The following is a 13,257-nucleotide window of genomic DNA, read 5'->3' on the forward strand; positions in this document are numbered from 1 at the left end:
TTACAGCGTCTCATGAACAGCTTGGTGGATCTTTGTCATACGTGGTCTGGAGCATCATTATAAGGTCCTCTTCCAAATTTATTTATATAGAAATATATATACAAATGGGGATAGGGACCAATTTAGCTTAAAATATAAACACGTTTAATGACCTCTTCTCATGAACCGCTTCATGAATCTTCATCAAGTTACTGCTGTAATTATTCGTCTAAGGATAACGAAACAAAATTGCAATCCTACGAAACGTTTGCGAAAAATTAAAAGAGAACCATTTAAATTGTTAAAGTGCGGTGTTTAGTTTTGCAATTTGAAAAATGTTAGATGAAAGATGAATGTTAGATGAAAAATTCACAAACTTCTTTCCTTATTACAATTCGCCGACCATCATTTTTAAAGATATTTCTTGTTTTTTATATCCTTGGTAGACGACTAGCGATCAAAGTCCCGACCTTCCGCACGAGAGAGACAAAGACACAAAGACAGTGAGGTCATAGTAACGTAGAGTAACTAGTCCAGCGAACAGACTTTATTCTTAAAAAGAAAGATCTTCAGATGATTAAAAAGCATTGCAGCTGGTCAGACGCAGAGAATTTACTCTTGAGACAGTGTCTTTTTATTACAATCAAGCACAACTGCTGCTCCGATGCAAATAATTTATTTCTTGACGGGAACCTTCTGATCAAGTGCAGTTACAAGCTCTTAATAATGAATAGTAGAAAATATTCCTTAAAACTCTCACTAGTTGCAGCTTTCAGATTTAAGAAGTACGGAAAAGGTAAAAGCCATATCTGTTCCTCCGGATGCCCTGGGTATAGATGTAGAAACTGTAGTTTCGAGTTCACAATCTGAACACTTGAATTTGGTTTAAACATATTTTATTTTGCAATATTTTTACAACATGATTACAAATATACAATAAAGGATTGGACAGGAAGCTTTATAAGCTTAAGATTGTCCTCTCCCTTTTACAACAATGTGCATATATAGTTCATGGCAATAGAAACCTTCAAATGCATGGAAAAATTACAAACGATTACTAAAGAATATTACACAGATGTAAAGTAACTATTTATAAAGTTATCCGTAGTACGAGATACTGGTATAAAAAAGAAAGAAAAAGGAACAGAAATAGTAAGAAATTGACAACAAAACTAGAGGCAATTACATGATGGAGTTACTATCACTTAACACAGTTAAAAGGGTTTGATATGCTATTTTTCATGTTAGCTATTTCTGATATGTTTACTTCTTGTAGATCAAAATCGTTTGGATTTAACAATGTAACACTGAACAGCAGTAAATATTTCTACGTTGGAATCATCTGATAGGGCAGGACTACCTTGTAAGATAACATTTAATGTTGGAGTACAAAACTGGGATATGATATTGAACACTTGAATTTAAATAATTTTAAGTCATATCAAGGAATCAACACACATAATACATGTTGATTAACCAATGATCAAAAGTTTTTTTCGATAATATCCTTAGATGTGAAATGTCGTTTACATAATTTACACACTTTATCAAATATCTCATCGGACATTTCATATCTACAGTTCTTCTTTTCGGAACATGTCAGTAATCACCTGAATGTTATTGCATGTTTTTTAAAACAGTCGACTTTTTCTTTAACGCTTTCTTAGCAAATCTCACCATATGTCTCGGAATACTTTCATGTCGATGATTCATTTCATCAATTAATTCCGAATTTACCGTTAATACATGCAGCTTCGCATATTCTTTAGATTATTTTGTTTTAAAAAAATGACGATTAAACGTGTCATTTCTTAATGGAGTAGGGGTAAAATATCGTCAAATATTGGAAAATTAAAGTCGGTGACCCCTAAGTATTTATGTGTCAATTAGATGTACACACATTGCGAAACAAGATAAAAAAAATTTACGGTTTTTTCATCGAGTCGATTTTTATAAACTGGATTTTAAGGCAAAGTTTGTAACAAAACTTGATGTGAGTTTTTCCGTTCTGACGTCACATTATCGTCTCTGACGTCCTAGGTGTAAACCTTAATTCGCTGAATTTCACACCATTAAGTAGCATTTTCTGAATGCAAAGTGACAATTATTTTGTATTTTGCATTGATATGGCATTCAGAGCGTAGGAAAGGAAAAATGCCGAAAGCACCCGGAACTGGGCGATACACGAAAAGTGACGTCAGGGGCCATGTTTGTGACACAATAGCAAAAAACACGAACAATATGGCGAAAAAGTAAAACCGGAGCTCAATCGATATATCTTGAATTTTGTACAGGATAAAATTCAGGACGAAATTCGGCAAAAAAATTTGGGGCGCAATTCCACCTTAACTAAATACAAACACGACGTGTCCACAACTGTTTAGGTATTATTCTTTTGCTCTCCTTCACTTGGAAGAAACAAATATATAATAGTTATCATATAACTGCAAAGTATGCAAAACGTTTATTTGAGTGTAAAGCAACGCCAATTCAGAAGCACTTTGATGTAGGGATAATACAAGATTTTTTTGTGTGTATTCACTTCTGCAGAAGCCCGTGGAATTTTTTGTGACCGAATATGTCAGTTTTATCAGATCGAAATTCAGACCACAAATAAATGTGGTCTCTACCTAATGACTACATGTTTAACTTACACTTCTGACGATATATTTTTGCTTTATGATTTTTCATAATAGAAACTTAAAACAATACCATTAAAAATAAAAAGGTCGACTACCCGTATCACATTTTCAATTTAAAATCGCGCTACCGTAAAATTCATAATATTCGCTAGCTAGTTTTTTAAAAAAAAGTGTAAAACAGATTATTAAAAAACACTAAGGACATATAGATTATTTTAACAAACAGTATGTTGCGAGCAATTAAAACGATACACCGTATATAGTTTTAACTGATAAAAGGAAGCTGAGAACATTGTCAGCTTGTCAACAGAAAGTTTTGAGCAATATTGGATTATTTGTACTCAGAAAATGCTTCGGCCTACCAGAGGTATGGGTGACCGGCGGCGACAAAGCAGTCGGTAAGAAATACAGCGCCTTGGCACTGAAGACACCCTGAAATGTCCAATATGCCTGGACACGTTCGAGACCCCAAAGGCTTTAGCATGTTTGCATACTTTCTGCGAACCTTGTCTCGAATTTTATCTCACTGATTGCAAAGCCTCCATTAAAGACGGAAGGCTGGATAAAATCGAGTGTCCGGTCTGCGGTCACCTCACTCTGCCGCCCGATGTTTTAAAACATCCTCACGCTATGGTCAAAGACTTGCCGCTGAATCATTTCATTCTGCCTCACCTGGATGGAGTAACCCCTCGTGACAGTTGCAGAGCGGAGTCTAGGCGGAAAAGGAATGTTAACTTCACACAGAGTTGTGGCTCATGTGCAGAAAGGGAAGTGGCAACAGAGGCCACAGCATACTGCCCTGACTTCGAAGAATTTCAGTGCGGCGAGTGTGTAGATAACCACTCCAAAATCAAAATGCTGACTCGCCATAAAATCGTCACCATTGAAAAGGTAACCAGTAGCTCACAAATATCTCATTCTCTTGACAAACATAACATTTGCTTGGTCCATCAAACCGAGGATATCCGATTTTTCTGCGCAGATCCTGACGTCATTCTCTGTAGCAGCTGCGCAATGGCAAGTCACAAAGCTTGTGACATTATAAACGAATTCGAAGATTTAGGAGAGCAGCTCAGACACGATGATCGGACAGACAAACTCCGCGATAACATGAAAGGACTTCAGAAAGCGTTAAACGACATAGTAGAAGCAATCAGAGCTAATAATTACGGTATTAAACGAGAGACGGAAGAAATCCCTCGAAGAATCCAGTCAATGAAAGCAAAAGTCCTCAGATTGTTCCAATACTTAAAGTCTTCCAAGAGGAGTATGGGAAAAAGAACTCGGACAAAGCATTCAAATGTAATCAACTTCTTGTAGCTATACAAGGTTCAAATGCTTCATTAGATACGGTGATAGAACATGGCTCAAACAATCAACTCTTTGTGATATTTCAGAAGATTAAAACTCAACTACAAGAGTATGACGACATGGTCAAGTCGGAAAAAGAATCATTGCTGTGTAGTTCTATTCAACTGAAAGTCGAAGCTGCACTGGACATCTGAAGAAAACAGTTGTAGCAAATTATCCCACAGTCGAAAAACGTTGTATTGACCGCTAAACGGTAACATGTGAATACAGAAACTCGCTATAATATTGAATGATTTGAGTAAAAACAGGACCTGGTTCTCCAATTCGTTTTCGCTCGTAACTACAGACAAACTTGGGGAAATTTATACGCAGGATTTGAAACGGGATCCGAAGAATATCATCTGTATAGACAGCAACAATGTGGCTATCACGTTCCCAAACGGTGGATTCATAGAATTTTACCTTTACACACCGAAAAGAAAGAAGAAACCTATGGCTTTTGTACTTGACCATACGGTTAAATGCGACATAAGGGATACAGTCATTACAAAATACAATAAAACTTCTTTCGCATTAAGCACGGGGAACTATTTCGCGACCTTGACACATGACGGGGTCACGAAAAAGGTGTTTTACTACAGCGTCAGTTTACGTGTACGAGAAAATGACTTCTGGTCTACGCAGCTTGTGGTTGTGCATATGGTTGTAGATTTTAAAAGGAAAAGAATCTACATAGTTTCGTCTAAACCAGACAAGCTGTATTCTTTTAGCACAAAAGGTGAAGTGATCTTCGAGTACAATTTAGAAGACACGGTCAAATACCTCGATCTAGACAAAGAGGGTGCCATTGGTGTTTGTTCTGGGAGTGAAAGTTTTGGAAAACTGTTTCAGATTTCACCAAATACTGGGAAAATCCTCAGAAATGTTGCCATAGAAACGCAAAATCCAAACATAGCGTGTGTCAACAGAAAAAGTGGCGATTTTTATGTCATTGAAAACTCTCAAAAGAAGACACATATTGAAAAGTACAAATTTAACATACAGGAAGATGACGACTTATTTGATGACGACTGAATGCTCCTAGGCAATTTTCACGGCATATTCTATAATATATAGTCGAACGATAGTTACTTACTAACTAACGTAAGAATGTTTGGTTTTGACGAATAACCACGGAATTGAAATGACGATAGCGCTATCAGACCAAATTTGCTAAAAATCTGCTGCAATCTTTTACCCTGAACAAGCGACACATGAAAACGAAGTGATCTTAAAATAATCGTAAACTCATATTATACATCATTGTAAAAATTTTACGCTTGAAATAAAGCAACGTCTCTGTATAAATGTATAATTACGAATATTTCAGACTTGTTATGTTTTAGAATTTTAAACGGGAAGGGCATTTTAGCATTAAGTGATATTATAAGATAAATTTAGACTTTGAGGATGATGATGAAGATGATGAAATACTGCGTGAACTCCGAGCCAAGCAGGCAGAATTGAAAGCTATTTGTCAACACAATATCATGTCAAATCTGATTCAGTGGTATGGGACATATTATTTCTGTCAGAATCCAAATATTTCTCTGTACTGCTCCCACAACTTCGAGATCATTCAGATCTGTTTCAAACGCTATGATACACAATATATTTCATGAAATATCATTTATCGTGCGCTAGGATTTTAGGTGTCAGTATTTCAAAACCAAGATTAAAGTGGCCTCGAGTCTGAAAATGGTTTCTAGTCAATAGTTTCGGAATACTTTGGCATTTCACCATAAAACTTTAGGATTATAAAGGTGATCTGTAAAAAAAGCTAACGTATTCTGTGCAATCCCTCATTATCAATTTGTTACATGAATTAGTAAACTGAAAAAAATAGGATGCTTGTTTGTTAAGGTCGGGAAAGGGTCATTGTGTCACGGGTCAAGTCTGCTGTGACCTTGAGACTGAAAATAGTTTCTGACCAATAAATAGAGAAAGTTTGGGTCAGTGGCCTTCAAACTTCATAGTTTAATTGCCTTTGGTCAGTAGATGACCTCAATTATTTTTAGGGACATTAGTTCAGACGTAGAGGTCACCATGTCCTTGAGGTGAAAGTAGATTCCTATAGCTTGTTAGTTGCATATTTATATAAATTGGTTGGAAAGAAAATCTACTGTTGTATTTGTGTAGCCTGTGTTAAAGTTGGGGCTTAGTCCTGTTTTGTACAATACAATACCTTATTTAAAAATCGTCTTATGCAATGTTAGTATTTTTAATATCTAAAATGTTACCTGGGATGAAGGTCTGAAACTTTGTACACATTCAGACAATTATATTGTAAGTTCGTTCTGAACCTTAAATAAAATAAAATTTAGCCATCTTAAATTTCACACATTTCACAACCATAACCAGTTTATAGAAGTTCCCAAAAAAACCTCATAAAAGTACCAACAATTTTAACAAGTGTATTTTCTATTATGCTGGTGACTTTCAACATATTGCTGGCATTGTTGCACCCAGGTATCTGTTGTATTTCATATTTGTGTTGACTGTTAAATCAGAAAAGAGTTTGTTTTTTCTTATTCAAGACTTATTCTCTTTGTGTAGCAGCTTTTTCACTCATCAAAAGAAAACTCATATTTTTTGAGAAAATAAGTAGCAGGTGCTCACAAGACCATGCTAGTGAAATTTTATAATGATCAGTCCTAACTATTTTTGTATATATGAAATTTAGGTCATGGATGCTTATCGGAAGGTACAGCTAACAAAACAGAAGAAGAAAACACCAACAAAGAAGGAACGTGATGCAGTGATAAAAGCACTGAAAGACAGGGAACTGCTTATGAAGCAGATTGATATCAATGTGTAGGGATATAACTGGACCTATAGTGTAGATAAAACAGCATCATGGGTAAAGGTGTCATATTGAAGCTTTTTGACGTTTTGGTGAGAAATCCTGTTTTCTGTAATTATCAGAGTGCAGGATTTTCTATGGAGAAGTTGGTAGCTGATCAGAATGACATTAAAGAAAATGTGAGAGAAAGTTTTAGAGAGTAATACTGGTAGTTTATACTGAGTATTTATAAGTCACAAGTCTAAAACTTTTTCTCTAGATGTTGAAAGCAGAAGGAGCAGTTTTTGAAAGAGTAGAAATGACTGGAGTAGAAAATGTTAAAAGACTACCGATAGGATGCCTTCACCAATATGGATTTGAAACACTGTTTTGCGTATACTGTTCTTCATGTGAGGAAACCATCCAGTTCGGTAACCAAAGGTCATTGGTTCTACTGATATTCTTGCCTCTGTTTGAAATAATGCCTGTAGATGCACCTAGTGTCTTCCTCCATTGTCAAAAGCTGGAGATATGGTCACATGACCTTAGATTTTGTCAGTGTGACTTTTTGGTACTTTAAAAGAAATAAAGCAAGTCTGGTAAATTATCTCTACATTTGAGACATAAAGCTTTTGTATTATCTTCATCATCGAGGTTTTAATGCCTTTCCAACTGGTATTTGTTAATAGTGATATTTGTTTATCGATATGACCATTATTTCTTCCACCAGATTTATCAGATATAACATTAGTATTGTCTTCATTGTCAACATTTTTACCACCATCAATATCATCATCGGTATAAACTATGGCCCTTATGTTAGCGTCTTCATCAGCATTGTTGCCTGTGTCAGTATCATCACTAACTACATCTTCATTGTCTCCTTGGTAACTTTGTGTGTCAACTAGTAATTTCTACATCTTTACCAGTGGCATTCTCAGCATCCTCATAATTATAATTATCATAATCATTATGGTCGGCATCATGACCTTCATGATCACTATTTATACCATTTATTTCATCTTTTAATATCAGTAGTAGTCTCGTCATCCTTGTATTTATAACCATCAGCATCATCATTATCATCATCATTATGAACTTCATTAATATTGTATATATTATTTGTTTCATCTTCATAGTCAGTATCATCATTATTAACTGTACCATCATCACCATTCCCATCAGGAAAAGCTACTGGCTTGGTTATCAGTATTGGGATAGTGGTAATGGCTATTTTCTTGTCTTTCCTGAGACTACATTGGCAGAAGAAAGGAAAGATTACCGTGATGTATGAATTATTGTGAATGTCCTACAGATTTCAGTAGAGTTTGGTTGCTTGGCTACACGTCTTAAAACAGAAAAACCTATAATTTAGATTGGTTTTGCTGACCTTTACTTCTTCAATGGTTTTGCTCTGCTGTTAAATTGAACAGAAACACAGGAAATGCTTGATAAATTTTCATCATTGTTATATGAGTAATGTTTGTATTCAATTCTTTTTAGCGTCTGTCAAACTGTTCACCTTCGAAGTATTAAGTGGAAACTAAAAATAACAAAAAACTTGGCAAACATCAATATTTTGATTGACTCCGATTGTATAAAGATACTTAGTGCCTCATTTGTCAAGTAATGAACTCCTGAAATTCAGATGAACAATTTTAATGGGGCCATTCGACCCTCTTGTTGATTTATTGTGTTCATACTGTGTACATTTTCAATTTAATGTGGTAATGATAAACCTTTTAAGCAAATGTTCTTTTTGCGAATTTGTTACATTCATAACCAGAAGTGTTCGTTAGAGACTTCATTTATGGTTTGATTTGATACAAACTTGCAAAATATCTTTAACAACAATAGATCTTGGATTCCATGATGAATCTGTCAGATCCAGTCATAGGTTCCAGAGTTATGGCCCCTGATTGACCTCTAAGAGAGCCAAAATTTGTAAATTTTTACCTTGTGAACACAATAGAAGTGCCATTTTACATGCGATTTCAACCACACTTACCCGCAACTTAAGTCACAATAAGATCTCAGTTCCTGTCGAAAAGCGGTTAGATTCCATCTTGGGGTCTAGAGTTACTGCCCCTGAAAGGGGCAAAATTTTCTATTTTCTATTTCAGCCATATAGAGGTTTCATTTATAGTTAGATTTGACATAAACTGACACATAATGTTTATCTTGATGATCTCTAGGCCAAGTTTGAAACTGGGTCATGTGGGGTCAAAAACTAGGTCACCAGGTCAAATCAAAAGAAAAGCTTTTTAACACCCTAGAGGCCACATTTATAACATATCTTCATGAAACTTGGTCAGAGTGTTTATCTTGATGATTCCTATGCCAGATTCGAAACTGGGTCATATGGATTTAAAAACTAGGTCATCCTGTCAAATCAAAGGAAAAGCTTGATAACACTCTAGAGGCCACGTTTATAAACCTATCTTCATGAAACTTGGTCAAAATGTTTATCTCGATGATCTTTAGCCTAAGTTTGAATGTGGGTCATAAGGGGTCAAAAAGTAGGTCAGCTGTTTAAATCAAAGAAAAACCTTGTGTATGCAATAGGGCCTGCATTTATCACTTGATGTGCACGAAACTTTGTCAGAATGTTTGCCTGCATAAAATCTCAGTGGTTATTTTATCTGGGTCATGTGGGGTCAAAAACTAGGTCACCAGGTCAAATCAAAGAATAAGCTTGTTTACACTCTAGGAGCCACATTTTTGATTCTATCTTCATAAAATTTGGTCAGAATGTTTGTTATCATAAAGTCTTGGATGATTTCAACTCTTGGTCATGTGGGGTCAAAAACTAGGTCACTAGGTCAAAAAAAGGAAAAGCTTGTAGACACTCTAGATGCCATTTTTTTGCTCCAATCTTCCCGAAACTTTGTCAGAATGTTTGTTTTTTATACGCCCGAAGGGACGTATTATGTTATACCCCCGGTGTCCATCTGTCCGTCCGTCTGTCCGGGCAACTGAAAAGAAAGAGAGGGTAAAGAGAACAAAAAAGAACAATAGTTTCAATCCGTTAACAATAGATTAAAGGGCCAGGGCCCCCTATTCAAACAAAAGAAAACAACAAAAGAAACTACCCTCTCTTTCATTTCGACCGGACGTCCGTTCGTTAGCAATTTCATGTATGTATTTCTTGAACCCCTTGACGGATTTCAAAGAAACTTGACACAAATGTTCACCACACCAAGACGACGCACAGAACGCATGTTTTGGATGGCACACTTCAAGGTCAAGGTCACGCTTGGTGGTCAAAGGTCATATCAGTTTGTTTCGTGTCCGCTCTGTAACTCTTGAACTGCTTGAAGGATTTCGAAGAAACTTGGCACAAAGTTCACCACACCAAGACGACGTGCAGAGCTCATGTTTTGGATGACTCGCTTCAGGTCAAGGTCACACTTAGGGATCAAAGGTCATATATGACTTTGCTTTGTGTATATTGCTCTGCATTGCAGTGCTCTTGTTTTTATTTGGTAGATCCCTATTTTTGTTCACTAACAATAAATTTTTCTTCGAATTACTTCCCTTTTATGTTACTTTAAATAGCTCATTTTGAAACTTTTTTATTATTTGCCTGAGGGAAAAACCGAGACCACTTTTCTTTGGTACAACATGGATGGTACCTCCAATTTTTAGGTGTATTTTGACATACCTGTACCTGGTAAGGAATTTTTTCTGGACTTGGAAGTTTTTTGAGTTTCTTCCCTTTGTTGTTCCTGTCCTTTGGGCTTCAACAGTCAAGTTTTCTAAATTTTGCTGCCATCCTCTGATGTAACCCTTCTGGCGTATATCGCCCCGCTTGGCGGAACTCTTGTATGAAATCTTGGACAAGTACAAATCAGGATCATGTGGGGTCAAAAACTAGGTCACTAGGTCAAATCAAAGAAAATGCTTGTTTACACTCAAGAGGCCACATTTTTGGTTCAATCATAATGAAAATTGGTCAGAATATTTGTCTCCATGAAATCACTAGGTCAGACATGTTTACACTGTTATGGTATGTTACTCAGGTGAGCAACCTTGGTCATCTTGGCCCTCTTGTATATAATACAAATAAGATAGATATGTTAAAGAAAAATCACGACAGAAAATATTAGTACTAAAGTGCCTATTAGCCACTATATATTTGGCTATGCAGCATCGGTCAACACTGGTATAGACAACAAACTGAAAAGAGCTTTTCCATTATTCCATACTTAATGAACGTTTCCTATCTTTTTAGCTCACCTGTCAGAATGACCACATTTTGCAATTGATTTTAATAAAACTTGCTTACAACTTGTATTGGCATAATATCTAGGTTCCTTTCGAAAAACATGTGTTCGAGAGTTATGGCCCCTTAAATGGCCAAAATTTGCTATTTTGGCTTGTGAACACCATAGAGAGCACATTTTGCAATAGATTTTAATCAAACTTGCACATAACTTGTATTTGCATAATATCTCATTTTCTTTTGAAATCTGGCCAAATCCCTTCATGGTTTCCAGAGTTATGGCCCCTTAAAGGGCCAAAATTTGCTATTTTGGCCTTTGCAGCCATATAGAGACTTCATTTATGGCTTGATTTCACACAAACTTGCAAAATATCTTTAACAACAATAGAGCTTGGATTCCATGATGAATCAGGCAGATCCAATTATAGGTTCCAGAGTTATGGCCCCAGATTGACCCCTGAAAGAGCCAAAATTTGTTAATTTTTACCTTGTGAACACGATAGAAGTGATATTGTACATTCATTTTTAACCACACTTACACTAAACTTAAGTCACAATAAGATCTCGGTTCCTTTCGAAAATCGGCTAGATTCCATCATGGGTTCTAGAGTTACTGCCCCTGAAAGGGTAAAAAAAAATATTTTGGCTCTTTCAGCCATATAGAGGTTTCATCTATGCTTTGATTTGATACAGACTCAAACAGAATGTTTATCTTGATGATCTCTAGGCCAAGTTCGAAACTGAGTCATATGGGGTCAAACACTAGGTCACCAGTTCAAATCAAAGGAAAGGCTTGTTACTATAGAGGCCACATTAATGACACTATCTTCATGAAAACTTGGTCAGAATGTTCATCTTGAGATTCCTAGGCCAAGTTTGAAACTGGGTCATGGGGGTCAAAAACTAGGTCTTCCACTTAAAATCAAAGAAACTGCTTGTTAACACTCTAGAGGACATTTTTGTGACCCTATCTTCATGAAACTTGGTAAGAATGTTTATCTTGATGATTCCTATGCCAAGTCAGAGACTGGGTCATGTGGGGTCAAAATCTAGGTCACCACTCAAATCAAAGTAAAAGCTTGTTAACACTATAAGGGCCACATTTATAACCCTATCTTCGTGAAACTTGGTCAGAATGTTTATCTTGATGATTCCAAGGCCAAGTTTTACAGGTGAGCGATATGGGGTCATCATGACCCTCTTGTTGCTGAAAACTTATCTTATTCTACAGAACTTGAGCACAACAAAGCACACGGGCACAAACGTAATAAAACTGAAAACTGAAAACTGAAACTGAGTAATTTGATTAAAAGTCTATTTCTATACAATGACATATAATACAATTTAACAAATCTTAAAATATTAATGATTAAATGTAAAAACTCTCATAAAATAAACCAATTTTGACCAAGAATTTTCAGGGGGCGAAGGAGTTGGAGGGAGCGGGTGCATGTGTTACACATAGAGGATAACATTTCTTTTCAGTTGAATAAAATGCGAAGCTCTGTTGAGCATTTTATCAATTTTATTCAACAAATTTAAGAAATTCAATGTGGAAAGTCACAAATGTAATATTCTTTATCACATGTTAGCTTTTCCTGCCGAAACACCAAAAATTCTACTTTCTTTAACTATCATAAACAAGTCAATTTAACGTACGAACTATGCAACAACTCTAACGTCACCACAACACCCCATACCCCTCCTACAATCTCCTTTCCTATGTTTATGCGGAACTCTTATACAAAATAATATTAAATGGGCACCATGATCCCATAAACTATAAAATGATGAGTCCGACTAATTCAAATGCAAAAACATTTGATGTCAAAAACAAATAAAATAGCATAACAGACATTGCCAGATTTAGCTCAAAGTGGACATACAAATATGCAAATGCAACTGTAAACTAATTTTTTATTACGCTCGTGTCGTAAATACGTTTTATGGTGATCAAAATTATACGTCACTGTAGTGTGGTCATCCAAGACTTGATACGTATTTGTTCGGTGCACACCAAAAAGTCAGTGCAGTACGTGCATTCTTAGAGGAAAAAAATGTGAAATGGCCACAATATACTTAAATTTCCTCACTGGAACTGAAGGGTCATCATTACAAATGTGCACGTTATACATCGGTTCAATATTTGCATTAGTTGCAAGAAAAGAAGTTTTGGAGAAACAGACGGACATACTTTCTGACGGACGGATACCCAGCAATAATATGCTATGCCCCGTATACGGACAACTAAGGAATGCTTACTTAGTTCTTTTTAATTA

The 13,257-nt window shown here is 35.9% G+C and overlaps 1 protein-coding gene across 1 annotated transcript in view; it reads left to right on the forward strand.

The window, feature by feature from the left end:
- LOC128550094 (transcriptional adapter 3-B-like) overlaps window positions 1-6,849 on the forward strand; it is a 59,932-nt gene extending 53,083 nt beyond the window's left edge. The window contains exon 8 of the mRNA XM_053528250.1: window positions 6,655-6,849. Within this exon, the coding sequence (XP_053384225.1) occupies window positions 6,655-6,789 (135 nt within the window). The 3' untranslated portion in view covers window positions 6,790-6,849. The remainder of the gene's footprint in view (window positions 1-6,654) is intronic.
- The last annotated feature ends 6,408 nt before the right edge of the window (window positions 6,850-13,257 follow it).

The sequence above is a fragment of the Mercenaria mercenaria genome, chromosome 17 (genome assembly GCF_021730395.1).
Source record: "Mercenaria mercenaria strain notata chromosome 17, MADL_Memer_1, whole genome shotgun sequence".
NCBI classification, from domain to species: domain Eukaryota; kingdom Metazoa; phylum Mollusca; class Bivalvia; order Venerida; family Veneridae; genus Mercenaria; species Mercenaria mercenaria.